Genomic DNA, 18155 nt, shown 5'->3' with positions numbered 1-18155 from the left:
TCTCATTTCTAACTTGGCAGCCACACAGCAGCCACTTAGTTTACCAGAAGGCGAAATCACCACAATTGAAATTCACCGGTCTAATCCTTATATTCAGCTAGGAATTAGCATTGTGGGTGGCAATGAAACGCCACTGATTAACATTGTTATCCAGGAAGTCTACCGGGATGGGATAATCGCCAGAGATGGGAGACTTCTTGCTGGAGACCAGATTCTTCAGGTATCCGTTTTAATTACTGTGTTAACTTGCGCTCTTTTGTTCTTATTCATAAGTTTAAAACAGAACATTGTGGGCTTCCCTGGTGGCGCAGTGGTTGAGAGTCCGCCTGCCAATGCAGGGGACGCGGGTTCGGGCCCCAGTCCAGGAGGATCCCACATGCCGCGGAGCGGCTGGGCCCGTGAGCTGTGGCCGCTTCGCAACGGGAGAGGCCACAACAGTGAGAGGCCCGCATACCGCAAAAAAAAAAAAAAAGAACATTGTGGTACTGTGGAACTTGAGTTGTATATAGGTTAGTTTTACTGCTATTATATGCAAAAGAAGTCAGAATTTATCTGTAATTTCTTCTGTTTCCCCATATGCATGGAATGTAGTTTTTCTCCCTACTTTATTTCCAGTCCCGCATGTGGCTGTGCTTGCAGTGCTTGGGCTCTTGGGGCCGGCTGGGCTCTTCCCGGCTTGGTCTGCAGGGCTGGCTGGTTCAGAGCTGTCCCACCCATGCTGACATCCTCTGATCCCAGATCCAGTGTTCTCATCCACCCATCACCTGCATTGTCTAGTTTACCTTCCTCTACTACACTGATTACGACCGTCTGTAAAAGACAGACCGTGCAGCACTGGTTAGTTACAATTTATACCATGGGATTTAAGCCGGAATTCAGAAACCATGCCTGTCTCCTTGGCTCCCTAGTGTGCACTCCACCCTTTAACCCTTGGTGCTACCCTCACCTTCTCTGTCAGAAGATGACATTTAAGAAAAAACAGCTATTCCCCGAAAAGAACTAGCTTGGGACAAGGTGTTGTTTTCTTAGAGGGCACGTGGGGCTGAGGGGAGAAGGAGGGGAGGATTCTTCTGTATGGGACTGGACTTCTGTGGCTACTGGCCTGGGTATTTGAGTCATACAAGTGTAGATGATAGTTGAAGCTAAAAGAAATAGTAACCTCCAGAAGGAGAGAGAAGAAATACAAGGAAAACTATCTTCTAGGAACCCAAGCTCCAGGACTCCTCCCTCCTTCGTTGTTTGGTCCTCACCATGATGTGTTGACACCCACCCCTCATTCCCCCTTTCCCTGCTCCCTCTTCAGTCCAGGCCCCCACTGCTGTGTCTAACTCTGTACACACCCCACCAGACGTCCCTGCCGCCCAGCTCTCCGCTCTTCAATCCGACAAAATCACTGCCAGCTTAATATATCTGTAACTCTGCTTTCCTTGGGAAAATGTGACTAGAGCGTCACACCCAGACTGATTCATATTCACGGTCCTCTGTGGTCTCTTGCACAGCCTGTCATCTTCATCTTAACCCTTCCTTTTTGTTTCACGCATAGCAGTGGTAATGTTCTAGGCACTGTACTAGCCACTGAGAATGCAACTAAGAGCAAGGTACTCCCCCAGTCCTCATGGAATTTATAATCCAGTGGAAAAGCCAGACATGGCAGTCTTCTTGCCGCCACCTCACTCCCGATTCCAGGCTGTCCCACCGTGCTGGCTTGTCCACCTTCATCCTTAAGAGCTTTGCTCAGCCCTTCTCGCCCGTTCTGACCCCTCCTTACTTGAATTACTGACAGTGTTCACTGCTTTACTCTTCAGCTCTTGGCGTGTAATCACAGTGAACTATTCAAATGGGCTTGGCTTTGTGTGGTGATTGCAGCCACCCTAACAGTACCAGTTGTGATACAGATTTCTCATAGTGCTGTGCATGTCATAAGCACAGGAAATACTTGCTGAATCAGTAAAAGAGTGGACTTGGCTATAACATCCTGTCGGGAATAGCCATCTCCTTTATTAAAACAAAACTTGGACCCTCTAGGAATTTTTCCACTCCCACTTGCACGCTGCCCCTCACGGTGTGTTATTCCCACTTTAACACACTCAGGCCCCAAACCCTTCCTTCATTGCCCTTAGCAAGGCTGACACAGACTGAGCTTTCTAGCAAGGTTTTGTTTCTTACTAAATACTAAGAAGAAGTAGGGGGTACAGGAAGTGTAACCAGTCCCGCTTATATAAAATCAGCTTCCTGATCATACCGTAGCTAGCTCTTCACTGTGTTTACTAGTAAAAGATAGCTATTTACTGTATGCTGTATTTGCTGTCATTTTGTGACATTAGTACTCTGGCTGTGCCAGGCTGGCAAAACCTTCCCTGTGTTCCCGACTTCCCAGCTCGCAGTCCGAGTCTGCTGGCCGCCCTGACATTTTGACACCCGGGTGGCCCAGACCAGGAGAGCCCGGTGGCTCCTGTCTGCAGCTCGTACAGCGTTCTTTCTCTCTCCCATTTTCTCCCACTTCCAGCCTCTCTATTAATAAGTGTGCATTCATTTTTGTGTTTTCTTTTTTGCTACCAGTGATGTACTAGCATTGGGTATTAACATTTGTATATATTTCTCATTCTTTTCCTAAATTCTAAAGGTAAAAACAAATGCTTTGGGTTTTTTTGTTTTGTTTTTTTGCGGTACGCAGGCCTCTCACTGTTGTGGCCTCTCCCGTTGCGGAGCACAGGCTCCGGACGCGCAGGCTCAGCGGCCATGGCTCACAGGCCCAGCCGCTCCGCGGCATGTGGGATCTTCCTGGACAGGGCACGAACCTGCGTCCCCTGCATCGGCAGACTGACTCCCAACCACTGCGCCACCAGGGAAGCCCCAAATGCTTTGTTTTTATCTGCATTTCTTTGAATACCATTGAGGTTAAATTGTTTTTCAGGCTTTATTTGCTAATATATTTCAGCAGCGGGCCTTTTACTCTTCTATTTTAGAGAATTGTGTTTAGTAATATAATTGAATCCTTACAACTCAAGTAAAATTAGTTATCTGAAATTATTGACTGCATTTTTGGAAATTAACTCATAGCTATAAATTTACATTGTAGAAATTCCAAGGCACTATTATTGTTTACAGAGGCACACATATTAATATCTCTAGTAATGATCATCTTAATAAGTCCAGTTGAATGATTCAAATTGGTAAGAAAAGTAAGAACACATAACCTGGTTAATGGATTCAAAAGGATCTCTCCTACTGTGGGCCCTGACTTCTGCTCGGCCTCTGACTGGTATGCTGGAGCCAGTAAGTAAAGCCACGCCCCTTGCCCAAATGTGGAGTATTTATGGTCATTCAAAAGTAAACGCTGGGAAATAAGGCTGCTTGGAATTTTTTTACTACCTGGTCCAACTCTGTATAAGATACATAAATAATACAGTGAGCCCATCTGAAAATCCCCAGGAGTGGGAAAGACGGTTTATTTATAGAGCAAAGAGCTGTCAAGCTGCTTGTGCTTCTATTTCAGCAAACTGTGTGCAGTGACAGGGTGTGGCTTCGGTCTCCCCGCATCACACACACACACACACACACCCCTTATTCTACTAAATAGCCTCTTGGAAGAGGAGACACACACACACACACACACACACACACACACACACACACACACACACCCCCCCCCCCCCCCCTTATTCTACTAAATAGCCTCTTGGAAGAGGAGACCCATATAACCTTCAAGGCCTTTTGTGATGCAGCCTTTTGAGCAGTTTGAAGAAAAAAATTAGTTATAAATTACATCAGTGTCACTATTAAAGATAATATAACTTTTGAAGTATTTTCAGTTTGATCCATCATCAGTGACTGAGGCATGTTCAGTTTTGAAGGAAAATAATTGCAGCCATATGTTCATTGCATTGGTACAAAACACATTTAGCCGAAGTGGTAGAGTTTACTATTGCTGGTGCTATTTTTACGAAGCCTGGAGACAGTATTTTATCTGGTCTCTGCTTTCTCTGCCTTTTGCCAGCCACCACACATTCATGAAGGAAAAAATCTTCCAGCTGTGGGATATTCCACACCTACTTCCCAAGGATACTGTGAGGCTGCATGGTTGCACACGGCTATGGCTGGATTTCAGCCAGATATTTCGTAAAGTCATTTGTGATATACCTGAATATAAGACGGAAAGCTGTGAGCCTAGAGATAGGTAGCTCTTAGCTGAGTAGCCAGAAATGATGGTTTTTGATTAATGGATTCGTGTCAGGCTAGTTTTTTTAGAAACTGCCTTAATTCTCTACTTGACCCCGTATTCAGTGTTTTTATTGAGGGCTTGGATGGCTACCAAATGCATAGATGTTGCAGACTTGGGAGAATAGCAACTTTGTGTATGCCATCTATGAATTTGATGGCTGAATTTTTAAAGATGCCAACAGGCCAAAATGAACAAAATTCAAGTTAACAGTGTTCAAAACTATCAACCCTAGATTAACAGAAAGGGGGGAGGTCTTGCTTCACATAGATTTCATGTGAAAAAAATTTAACCTCACACCTCACCCAGAGCCTGTCACATAACCGGTGTTCAGAGCGCTGGTTCCCCCTCACTTTCACCTCAGGCAGATTCAGAGGAGCTCTCACTGTGATAAATACCAAGAACTGTGCTAATTCCTCTAACTAGGTAAAATAACTGAAGGTGGGTATATTTTCTCAGTGACGTTACAGGTCCAAGGATCAGTCACTGTACTTATTTCAAGGTTATAAAGTTTAATAAGTAAATGTTCTGTATTAAATTATGCTTATTTTATAAGATATGTTACACTTGTGTGCCAGATAATTAGTGGAATTATGATTATCGGCTCTTCTTTAAAGTAAAAGTCACTCATCTAATATAAGGCTGTATACTTGAGTGCACCACTTTCCTTAAAACTGTTTTCTCTAGCTTAAGTGTATTTCATTTTGGAAAAGTAACTTTGTAATCCAGTAGCACTTCAGTTTCTGTCCCACTAGAACTAGTCTTTCATGAGCACTTGCCCTGTCTGATGTTGTCTAGTCGTGCACTTCCTGACCCTGTGAAGTGGATGGTAAACACGTTTTACAGGTGAGGAAACAAGTTCTGTAATTTGCCCGAGGTTATCCAGTTATACGGCAGAACCAAGGACCCTCATTCAAGACTATCATTAAAGCCTGTGATCTTGACGACTATTCTCTACTTAATGCTAGTCACTGTAAGTTAATTTTAGGAACGCTGTACGTTTTAAAATGTCTTTGGAGTGCTTGTCTTTGTAAGTAACGATTGTGTATCATTTTCACAACGTCAGTTTCCTTCGGAACCCTTATATGAACATTGCTACAAGCTGGGAGGATAAAAGATTGTCACGCTTCGGCCGTCACCCTCTTTTCCAGGTCAACCACCACAACATCAGCAGCGTGTCCCACAACCACGCCCGCGCCGTGCTGTCGCAGCCCTGCAGCACGCTGCACCTCACTGTGCTCCGGGAGAGACGCTGCGGCGGCCGCGCGCACAGCCGCCCCGTGGGCGGCTCACCCCCGGAAGAGGTTTTCCAGGTGGTTCTTCACAAACGGGACTCTGCCGAACAGCTCGGCATCAAACTCGTCCGAAGGACCGACGAGCCGGGCGTCTTCGTCCTCGACCTGCTGGAAGGCGGGCTGGCGGCGCAGGACGGTAGGCTGAGCGGCAACGACCGGGTGCTGGCCGTCAACGGCCACGACCTGAAGCACGGGACACCCGAGCTGGCTGCCCAGATCATCCAGGTGAGCCCCCTCGCGCCCGCTCCAGGCCCTCAGCCTTCCTGCCGTCGCGCAGCCTTGGTTCTCACTAGCAGGGGACACAGGGATCCAGGGGGTGCTTGAGACTTCGCTGGACAGTCGAGCACAGCTACCTAATTCTTCACAGTCCACACCAGTCTAAGCTCAGCCCAGGTGACTCCCTTCTGGTGTGCACACCCATGAACTTGTAGGCGGGCTGTTTCTGGAGGAAAGGCCCTACGGTTTCACGTGGCAGATGGCAGTGTCCACACTTCACAAGGGAGAAGGTGAGACCCCCAAGGAGCTGTGGTCACCGAGGGTGTAGCTCACCTGGTGTCTTCACTCACCTCTCACCTTTACTGCACAATCCATGAAAATGAGGGGGAAAATCACTTTTTATTCAGAGCAACTTATTTCTATAGTGCCTTTTTTTTTAAAGGAATTCAGAGCATTTCAAACACATAATATTGTCCTCACAGTATCTCTGGAGGTAGTCATGATTAGAGAAAAAACATGTTTTTAGTAAGAGCATCAAAGCAGATACATTAAAACCATCCGAGAAGATCTTTAGGCTCTGCAGCGTGCTGTGGCGTTTAACGTGGCTGTCTCCTGCAGCCTTGTACGAGGGTGAAGCAAAATGGGAGCGTTTAAGCGAGCACCACACACACTACCAGTGGAAACCATGCATTAGTTAATATAACCGAACTTTTGGAATTAAGGTCGGTTGATAGTCACGAAAATAGGTATATATATATACATAGAATCAAATAACAATGAGATGTTAACACTAAGAAAACCCACGTCTCACTCCCCTTTAACCTACTGCCTTTTCTCCCACTTTTTGGTTCAATATAGCCTTAAGGAAACACACACACACGCTCACAGCCATATTGCATTGAGAAGCGGTTCAGGTATTGGTTTTATTTCATAGACTCGAGGCTTAAAAAAATTGAATGCCTTGAAATCCCCTCAAATCAGAGGCAGCATTCGGGGCACCAGGAGCTTTGTGGATCACGCCAGCCGCTGCACTGCTGAGATCAAGTTCATCTTGCGGGGGGCAGGGGGAGAAGAAGAAAGTTAATCCATTTTGGGGATTTGTTAACAGAAATAGGCAAGTCGAGTGGACTTTCTGAAGTGAGAAGTCCGATCAGTAAGATGGAAAGGAAGAGAGAAATATATTGCCTGTATATATTTCAGGCAATGTTACAGTACACTAATTCCTAAATAGATGGTCCTTACTAGATTTCTAACCAAAATGTAGAAAATATAGTTACACAGGTAGAAAACACATTTAAAATTTTTCATAATATATTTTATTTGGATTTTTATAATGCAAATAGTTGCATATTTTGTGCTGTGATTTTTCCCAGACTATAGAAAACTCAAGTTGCTCAACTTCTTTTTGAAAAAAAATGAAGTCTTATTGAGGATTATAAAAATAACACATTGCATGTCTAAAAAGGAGCACACTGAAGATAAAATACTGAAAAGAAGTTACAATCAAATCCAGTCTAAACACCCCAAGCTGTATCAATGTTAAGTGTTTGGAGGACATCCTTACAAACTTTTGAGTGTGTATGTCCACAGATAGATACAAATTTACACAATACTTACACACGTGCTTATCTTGTAAATTCTGAGTTTGCAACTTTGTCAGCAGTATGTTGTGAACTTCTCACCATGAAAGTGTAGAACCCCATCATGATCTTTACTAGCTGATTCAGTGTTCCCCTATTGATAGACTTTCATGTTTTGTTTTCATTTTAAGACATTTTGCTAAACTTCCCTCCAGAAAGATCAGATCATACCAATTTATACTCCCAGCATCAGAGTGTACTACTCAACTATGACTTAAGCGTATTGTTATTTGAACATCTTGCATTTTTAAAAATCTTGAATTTAACAGAACTTTTTTTGCTGTGTTTGAATCCCTGACATATTAGATGTGCAATCTGTTTAAAGTCAGCCTAAACCCAAATGTTGGTCCATCATTAAAGTCCTAAATGCCCACTTCCATCACATGCACAGAATTTTGTCTTTCAAAAAATCTAGAATGATTAAGGATTTGTTTCTATTAATAATAGGTTTTGCATATGCAGGGGTTTTCCAGTGAAAGTTGAAATACTAATTAGAGTATTTGGTGGTTATGAGGCAGTAAGCAGTAATGAAACTAATTCTGTACATGTACATTGAAGTCAAGTCACAGATGGAGCGTCTCGCCACTTCACGCCGTGCAATCACATGATGTGAAGTGTGAGAATTTTCAACATCAGGATTCTACTCTGTATTTACCCCTTAGATCAAGTACCCAGACTCTGTGCTTTGGGAATCTGGCCACGTATTGATTTTCTTTCAGTTATTTTGAGAAACTTGTTTGAAATTTAGTGGAATAAAATGCTTGAATAAGCAAATGTTTTTTAGGTGGACATAAAAATTAACACTTATTCTCCAGTTTAAAAACTAAAAATAATACAGTGATATATGTCAATTTATCTCAATAATACTTGGGGAAAGAACTGAAAATAGTGATTTCTTAACATTACTGACTGTAATCATGGGGGAGGTCCCCACTTTCTACCACAATTCCTTGAAAGCAGGCCATCATAATTTCCCATAGGAGTAATAATGCAATTGGGAATTGTGGTCATGACCAAGAGTCACCTTCAAATAAATCAGGCCTGTACTTTAAAAGCAAAGATAAAATAACTTTTAAAAATAGATGTACATCTACGTTTAAAATATATATGGATATAGATAATGGGCCTCTAAATTTAAAATGACAGTCACAAACCTCTAATACGATAATTAACAGGTGTGTGTGCAATGTTTATATAAATACAATCTTATACAGGATCTCTAGAATCATTCTTTCCAGGATTATTTAAGCTGATGTCCTATTTTTGACTCAAACTTATAGCAAACAGAAACAAAGCTGTGCATAGTTTCACTGATGATTACTTCCAAAATAGCCCCCATGGAATTTATTTGTAAAGTCGCAGTGGATTTTAATCAGGTTTCGAATCAGTTCTTCCTCTTTTATTCTTTCCTTTGCTCTCTCCCTCACAACGCCAAGGCCAACCTTGAAGGGGCAGAGAAGTATCAGAAGAAAGTTACCCTTCAGGAAATCATGGGGAAAGAACAAGGGCAGTTTGCTTTGCCTGGGTTGTTGTGGAAGCGGGCTTGGGGAGAGTCTGTCCAAGAGCCGTGCACATGCGTCTCAGCTGCAGACGTCTTAAAACATGAGCTCACGAGAAGAGCTCCCTTCTCCGACCACCGGGTGCCTGCAGTCCCCCCCAGGCAAGGCACTGGCTCGGTGAGGAGTGCCTGTGCTTTGTGAAATGAGAAGCATCTTTTTAATGACTGGCAGTCGTGTCTGTGTGTTTTCTCCAGGCTAGTGGTGAGAGGGTGAATTTAACAATTGCTAGACCAGGGAAACCCCAGCCTGGAAACGCTGTCCGAGAAGCGGGAACTCAGAGCAGCCAGCACCACACACAGCCGCTGCCTTACAACAGACCCAGCTCACATAAGGTAAGGTGCCTTGTTTGTGGTTCTTAATTCATCCACCCTCAAAGGATGATCATTACAAGCTGGGAAGATGTTGGAGAAAGTACACTAGGTGTTTGGGATGTGCAATGTGTTTTGCTGCCTTGGAGAGTGACTGCATTGTCTCAGTCCCTCAACCAGTAGAGTTTCTTGGTGGGGAAGGACCCTCTGCCAGGTGATTGATGAGAAATGTTTGACTGTCCAGAAAAATCTTCGGTTTGTTTAGTTCTGCTTGAAAGTGGGGTTTATCTCGGCTTACTCATTTAAATGTGACAGTTGGTTATGTAACTGAAAAAGCATAGTGAAGACAATGATTGACAGCCTGTACTTAGCAACTGGATAGCTTGCCTACAACAGAATTAGATATGTGCATATTAAACATATAACTCATAAACTTCGATAGCTACATGTATAGCGTATTTTTTGTTATATGAATAGTATAGGAAGACTACCCTAAATATTTTAAAATTCCTGTATGTTGAGGATTTTCCCTGCTTCTTCAGTATTTTACCGGTTTTATAATATATACCAAGGTCATTTACCTGTGCTGAGAATCTTGATACTGTCTCACTTTAGTTGCAGAAATTTAAAAAGGGTGGTAGTTCATTCTTCTTTTTTTTGGTAGTTCATTCTTGATATTGTTTCCTTCATTTGAACTCACTTTCTGGTAGGCTGGGGTTTCTTAACCACTTTCCTACCTACCACTTTCTGGTAGGCTGGGGAGTCTTAACCACTGGACCACCATGGATGTCCCAGGCTGGGGTTTTTAAAATGATGTTTACTCAACTATGTGAAAATATAAGCTAAATATGAGCTTCCAAAGTCCTTCTCTTTAAGTAAAATTATAAGTTACTAAACAAAAACATCTGTTGGTCTGCTTAAAACCACAGGAAGTTCCCTGTGTGCTAAAATGACTTCTTAATGTAAGTACAGTATTTGAGAGAATACTTACCTTTGGAATGTCACAGGTACCCTAAGAAAGCATCCCTTAAAGGCACAAGTACTTTTCGCCCATCAGGTTTATCTGGTTTTCAGAGCTCAAGTGGAGACTTGTCACTGGTCTTTGGTTTAGTTAATATTTTTAAGAAAACGTAACCACAGACTTGTTCTCATTTCTGAACTGAAACTGAAAGTATGAAGGAAACCTATAATATTGCCTTCATGATGATGACTATGAAAAAGGAGTTATTGTTTTGGAGTTTTGAATAGTTTCATATGGCTTGTCCTTTATGCATTACATATATATTCCTAAAATTATAATATAAGGCAAAAATTGATTATTGACCCTTTTATGTCACTGAATTTTACAGTAATTTGAACATGAGTGTCTATGACATGATTTTTAAGACAATTTTTAAAACTGTACTTAGTCATCCCAACGTTCATATAGAGAACTCTGCTTATTTGGGGAACATATTCTTCTCTCAGCTCTGCTGCTCTTATTGTCTTTAACTTTCTGTGACAACGTTTTAAATAGTAATGCTGAATTTATTCTTATTCTGTGTGCTCTGCAACTCTTATTGGTTAGAACGGCCACATGAAATGTACTTTTAAGTGTTAGCTATTTGCTACTAATATACTGCATTTGTTATATAAAATCCTGATTTAGAAAAATAAGGGTCTCCTAGGGAAAATAAACAGATTCACCAGAAAACGTGTTCAGATGATTATAATCATCATTGAAAATTACAGTATACATTAGCCTGCTACTAGGCCTCTTAGGTAGCTGCTTAGATAAACATTTGTATGATTTAGAACTTTCCTTGAAGTATTCTGAGTATAATCTTTGAAGTCTGGTTTGGTTCCTGAGGAAAAAATAATGTATATATATATCTGAGCCATCTAGAGGAATAAAACAACCACCTTTAACTGATTAAATACCTGCAAGCCAAAATTGCTTATAAATATACTCAAGACTGAGTTTACATGAGTTGTCTTCATAATCAAGTGGGTTTTGCCCAATTTTGAAGGATACTAAGATAGATTTCATACCTTTAAACAGGAGACTGCCTTAGGACATTTCCAAGTTTTCTACTAGGTCGTAACATTCTCTAGAAACACCAGGCTGTTATTGCAGGTGGTTCCCTTAATAAAATTTCAAGAGTACATGGATTCCAGGACCAGAGAAAGGGAGACGGGCCTGCAGTTCCAAGGCCTGAGTCACAGATTGTCAACACTTTCAAATAATGTCACTAAGGAATGTTATAATTCCGTAAAGGTAACTCATATTTCTATTGTTGATATTGTTAATAATGTTATTATCTACATTTTCTCAGAGCTGACAAATGTTGGAAACCTTTTGAGACGTTAGCTTCCACTGTTACACTTAACAGGACAGTAACCATGTGGTGTGGGGACATATAAACAGTATGTGTGCATATGTGCACATATGCAAAGCGTATGTTTGGATATTTGCACCCCTCAAAGCCCTATGCAGGAACTTACAGTTGTATGATTTGGGGCCAGTTACATGACCTCTCTAAGTTGTTTCCTCATCCACAAAATGGGGCCAATAACAGTACTTACTTTTCAGGACCACCGTGAAGATTAATGAAATGACGCATGTAAAGCTGTGAGCTTTTTGCACATAGTTAAGCCTTCGATAAGTGTTATTTTAATATTCGTATTGCATATGTACACCTTGATTTTGTTGAATTCTAATTCAGAAAAGTGGTATTTTAGATTCTCCTTTTCTTCCAGGAGTATCTCAGTAATAGGTAACAGTAACAAATGTCAGTAAAAATAGCTTTTCCCTGAGAATATAGTTTGCTGGGGATTTCCCTGTGATTAACTTCAAAAATTCAATTATTTCATATCCTTTTATCTTTTCACAAATTTTGAAGGTAGATTTGCACCTGCTTCACGATCGAGTGCTCTGATAACCCTTGTTAGTCAGAATCAGAAGAGAGCTCTGTAGCTTTTTTCTGGCAGTTAGTAAAATCCACACTTTTATACTATGTCAACTTTTCTCTCAAAGAATATAGGAGAAAAGTGGAAGTAAAATTAATTGGCTTCTCTTCGGAATGTTAAAATTCAAATGCATTATTTACTTTTATATTTGGGAGCTGGAGGTAATTATACAAATGATATGCTTATTTTACTTTGACTTCCCCTATGTCAACAGTCCTGAGCTTTTCAGTTCCATCTATAGTCCTGTGAAAATACAGTAGTCCAAAGTTTGCCATTGTGAGCCACAGGGCTCATGGGCCTCTGAAGAACTGTGTATTGCTTTCGGTTCTATAGTGATTTTTTTTTAATGACTTTAAAATTGCCACGTTATGTCTTTACTTTAGCTGTCATTACTTCAACTATATATATTATTCATTATCCAATAAAGTTTTCCTCTCATGTTCAGGATCTTGCCCAGTGTGTTACATGCCAAGAAAAACACATTACTATAAAGAAGGAACCACACGAGTCCCTTGGAATGACAGTAGCTGGGGGCCGAGGAAGTAAAAGTGGGGAACTGCCCATCTTTGTGACCAGTGTGCCACCTCATGGCTGCCTTGCACGTGATGGCAGAATCAAGAGAGGTAAGCTAGGATCTTGTACAGTTTCACATCTCCCAAAGTCAACTCACATTTTTAAAAATAATGTCTACAAAGTTTCCTATTAAACATGGCTTTTTAAAATCCTTTAAAATGTCCTGTACATAATGGAAGCATAAAGCCTCTCTATATAAGGTTAGAAAAATGCCTAACATAAAGGGAGATTGCTGAAGCTTAATAATCTTTCTAACAGTTACTCTGACTGTTGGATTATTTTATGTTGGAAAAGACCCTCTAAGAGATTTATGCTTCCAGCATGGTAGACCAGATACTTTGAAGGATCATCTCACTGAAATACACTTGTTGCTTATTAAAAAGGTGTCTGGGTGGGAGGAGGATCACAGAAGAGGTGGAGCAGAGACAAACTTAATAAAAAGGAGTGGTTTTTAGGGATTAATTCATTCACAATTTCACAACCCCCATTGATTGATACTATATAATTTGTGTGGGTGGGGGTGGTAGTGGTAACAGTAGCATTCTCCATACACTTGGTTCATATGGAAAAGTGAGTCTTGAAAGCTATTTCTCCAAAAATGAAGTCATACACAAAAATTAACTGATCCAAGACCTAAATGTAAGAGCTAAAACTTTTAGAAGAAAATCAAGTGTAAACCCTCATGGCCTTGGCTTATGCAACAGATTAATCAATGGTTATCATAGATATGACACCAAAAACAAGCAATAAAGACATAGAAACAATCAATGAAACTAAAAGCTGGTTCTTTGAAAAGATGAACAAAATTGATAAACCTTTAGCCAGACTCAAGAAAAAAAGGGAGAGGGTCTAAATCAATAAAATTAGAAATGAAAAAAGGAGAAGCCACAACCAACACAACAGAAATATAAAGGACCGTAGAGACTACTACAAGCAACTCTGTGGCAATAAGGGACAACCTAGAAGAAATGGACAAATTCTTAGGAAAGGTGCAATCTCCCAAGACTAAACCAGGAAGATATAAAAAAATGAACAGACCAATTACAAGTACTGAAATTGTATCTGTCATTAAAAAACTCCCAATAAACAAAAGTCCAGGACCAGATGGCTTCATAGGAGCATTCTATCAAACATTTAGACAAGAGTTAACACCTATCCTTCCAAAACTATTACAAAAAATTGCATTCTGTGAAGCCACCATCACCCTGATACCAAAATCAGACAAAGATACCACAAAAAAGGAAAATTACAGGCCAATATCACTGATGAACATAGACTCAAAAATCCTCAACGAAATACTAGCGAACTGAATCCAACAGTACATTAAAAGGATCATACACCATGATCAAGTGGGATTTATCCCAGGGGTGGAAGGATTTTTCAGTGTCCACAAATCAATCTGTGTGATACACCACATTAACAAATTGAAGGATAAAAATCATATGATCATCTCAATAGATGCAGAAAAAGCTTTTGACAGAATTCAACATCCATTTATGATAAAAACTCTCCAGAAAGTGGGCACGGAGGGAACCTACCTCAACATCATAAAGGCCATATATGACAAACCCACAGCTAACATCATACTCAATGGTGAAAAGCTGAAAGCATTTCCTCTAAGATCAGGAACAAGACAAGGATGTCCACTCTCGCCACTTTTACTCAACATAGTTTTGAAAGCCCTAGCCACAGCAATCAAGAGGAGAAAAGGAAATAAAAGGAATCCAAATTGGAAAAGAAGTGAAACTGTCATTGTTTGCAGACGACATGACACTATACACAGAAAAGCCTAAACGTGCTACCAGAAAACTACTACAGCTCACCAATGAATGCGATAAAGTAGCAGCACACAAAATTAATACACAGAAATCTGCTGCATTTCTATACACTAACAGTGAAAGATCAAAAAGAGGAATTAAGGAAACAATCCCAATTACCACTCCATCAAAAAGAATAAAAATACCCAAGAATAAACCTACCTAAGGAGGCAAAAGACCTGCACTCTGAAAAATAAGACACTGATGAAAGAAATCAAGGATGAGACAGATGGAAAGATATACCATGTCCTTGGATCAGAAGAATCAATACTGTCAAAGTGACTGTACTACCCAAGGCAATCAACAGATTCAGTGCAATTCCTATCAGATTACCAATGGCATTTTTCACAGAACAGTAAATTTTAAAATTTGTATGAAAACACAAAATGCCCCGAATAGCTAAAGCAATCTTGAGAAAGAAAAATGGAGCTGGAGGAAACAGGCTCCCTGACCTCAAACTATACTACAATGCTACAGTAATCACAACAGTGTGGTACTGGCACAAAAACAGAAATATAGATCAACGGAACAGGATAGCCCAGAAATAAATACACGCACTTATGGTCTGTTAATCTACAGATGGCCAAAAGGCATGTGAAAAGATGCTCAACGTCACTAATTACTAGATATCACCTCACACCAGTCAGAATGCCCATCATCAAAAAGTCTACAAATAATAAATGCTGGAGAGGGTGTGGAGAAAAAGGAACCCTCCCTACAGTGTTGTTGGGAATGTAAATTGGTACAACTACTATGGATAACAGTATGGAGATTCCTTTAAAAAATAAAAATGGAGCTACCATATCCTGCAATCCCATTCCTGGGCATGTATTTGGAGAACATCATAATTCGAAAAGATATGTGCACCCCGATATTCATATCAGCACTATTTATAATAGCCAACACATGGAAGCAACCTAAGTGTCCATCAACAGATGAATGGATAAAGAAGATGTGGTACATATTACAATGGAATATTACTCAGCCATTAAAAAGACGAAATAGTGCCAGTTGCAGCAACATGGATGGACCTAGAGATCATCATACTAAGTGAAGTCATACAGAGAAAGGCAAATATCATATGACATCAACTTATATAGGGAATCTAAAAAAAATACAAGTCAACTTATTTACAAAACAGAAACAGACTCAGACTTTGAAAACAAACTTATAGTTACTGAAGGGGAAACATGGTGGGGAGGGATAAATTAGGAGTTTGGGATTACAGAACCCTTATAGCTCAGTAATAAAAGACAAATAACCCAATTTAAAAATGGGCAACTGATCTGAATAGACATTTCTCCCAAGAAAATACACAGATGGACAATAATCACTTGAAAAGATACTCAGTGACATTAGTTATTGGGAAATGCAAATTCATCGCTAGGATGAATATAGAAAAAAAAGACAATAACATTTGGCAAGGATGTAAAGAAATCGAGACTCTCATATATTTGCCAGAGAGAATGTAAAACAGTACAACTGTGTTGTAAAACAGTTTAGCAGTTCTTCAGAAAGTTAAACAGTTGTCACATGACCCAGCAATTCCATTCCTAGTGAAATGAAAGCATGTTCACACAAAAACTTGTACGTGAAGGTTTATAGCAGTATTTTCCATAATAGCCAAAAAGTAAAAACATCCCAAATGTCCATTTACTGGTGAATGGATGAAGAGACTGTGATTTATCCATACAATGGAATATTATTTGGCCATAAAAAGGAATGAAATATTGACACATTGTACAATATAAATGAATCTTGGAAACATGCTAAGTAAAAGAAGCCAGTCAGAAAAGACCACATGATTCCATTTATATGAAATACCCAGAAAAGGCAAATCTATAGAGATGGAGAGTAGATTAGTAGTTGTTTAGGACTCAGGAAAGGGAACTGATTACTAATGGGTACAGGGTTTTGGGGGTGGTGATAAAAATTTTCTAAGAATGACGTGATGGCTGTACACCTCTGTGACTAGAAAGCCATAAAATTAGACTTTAACTGAATGGTGCACGGATGGTATCTCTAGAAGGCCTTTAAAAGTTATTTGTTCTGTTGTGGAATTTGAGGTAATTTTATTTCCTTCTTGTTATTTCATGTTTTCGAAGTTTTCTACAAAGAGAATGTTTTGCTTTAATAATCTGAAAAATGATGAATTGGGGGAGGATTTTCCGTGGGCTTTCTTAGTACAAACATTTGTGCTTCCTATAAAACTAATCCTTTTCCTTCCTAACCTTTTATATGAGCCTCATTGCTCTTTTTTATTATATTACTTGGCAGAGCAACAAAGACTAGTTTTCTTCTTCAAGCAGGACATGTTCAAATCACAAGTTTCATTTCTTTGTGTAGGCCCAAGGGTATCTTCTCTACATACTGAGATGATTGCGCTGAGTGAACTATGTAGGGCTGTCTAGATGTATAAAACCGTATCAGTATAAAGTAGAATATATTAAAAATTCCCTTCTAAGAGCAAAAGATCAAATCACTTTCTAATTGGAAGGAAGGGTAAGAAGAGAAATGAAGGTGCCCAGGGCCCGTCCACAGCTATACCAGGGCTGATGATGTGGACCCCCAACTGCATTCCAGAGCCTCGAGCCAAACCTTTTCCTACATATTATTACATTATTTAAAATTTTTGAATTGTTTAAAATTTTTGAATTGTTTTGGAGTGTTGTCCATGAATTGGATTTTTCCTCAGTATTCTAAGAATTATAAAGAGAAAAATGGTCTTTTCCCTTATTATGTCATCTGAGTTTTTGGAACTAACCTTTGTTAATTAGTTTACAGATAACAGGATTTACAGGGAAGTAATCACTTGGTGGCTCATTTTTCTTGCTCCCTTATTTGAACAGGTGACATCTTGTTGAATATCAATGGCATCGATTTGACCAGTTTAAGTCACAGTGAGGCTGTGGCTATGCTGAAGGCCAGCGCCACGTCGCCCACGGTGGCCCTGAAAGCACTGGAGGTGCAGGTTGTGGAGGAGGCCGCCCATGGCCCAGATGAGCAGCCCAGCACTGTCAGCGAGAATGAGTATGATGCCAGCTGGTCCCCGTCATGGGTCATGTGGCTTGGGCTGCCCAGGTACTGCAGCTTTTCTGTTGTTTTATGGAAAATTGCAATTGCAATCTTCATTGGGGTATAGCACAGCAAATTAAGAACGAAGCTGAAAAGACTTACCTCTGTTTACAAAAATAAATAAAGCTATTCTGTTCATTCCTACAAAAGGCTCCCCAGTGGGCCAGCTATGAGATTGGGTGGTCAGTCTCTTGCTTAGAACAGCTTTACCAACATTCACTCTGATACATGCTTAGACTTATGTGCATTTTTTCACTGGAAAAAATAGGTCAAAGTGTGGGGCCTTTCCCTATCCCAGAAGTATTTCTAAAAGCCCTACTCTTCCTACAAAGGAGTGTAAAACTGAGTTTTTATTGGACATAAGAGTCTTTAGGCCACACCCTTGGTGTTCAAGCGTTACTGCTCTTGACCCCCTTTAGGAGGAGGTCACAGCTCATGACCGGCTCACCAGACAGGACATTCTGTAGTTGGTCGGTGTCTGGTCGTGAGACATTTTGGAACCTC

The 18155-nt window shown here is 40.4% G+C and overlaps 1 protein-coding gene across 4 annotated transcripts in view; it reads left to right on the top strand.

Annotated features, from left to right (window-relative positions):
• The window catches only part of LNX2 (ligand of numb-protein X 2), a 98318-nt gene that overhangs the window by 65840 nt on the left and 14323 nt on the right, over positions 1-18155 (top strand). For all 4 annotated transcript variants that reach the window (XM_079902956.1, XM_079902953.1, XM_079902955.1 and 1 more), the window contains 5 exons: positions 21-220; positions 5371-5739; positions 9124-9261; positions 12632-12809; positions 17426-17657. In XM_079902956.1, the coding sequence (XP_079759082.1) occupies positions 21-220; positions 5371-5739; positions 9124-9261; positions 12632-12809; positions 17426-17657 (1117 nt within the window). The remainder of the gene's footprint in view (positions 1-20; positions 221-5370; positions 5740-9123; positions 9262-12631; positions 12810-17425; positions 17658-18155) is intronic.

Source organism: Stenella coeruleoalba (genome assembly GCF_951394435.1).
Source record: "Stenella coeruleoalba genome assembly, chromosome: 18".
In the NCBI taxonomy this organism is placed as follows: domain Eukaryota; kingdom Metazoa; phylum Chordata; class Mammalia; order Artiodactyla; family Delphinidae; genus Stenella; species Stenella coeruleoalba.
This window is presented reverse-complemented; position numbering and strand designations above follow the sequence as displayed.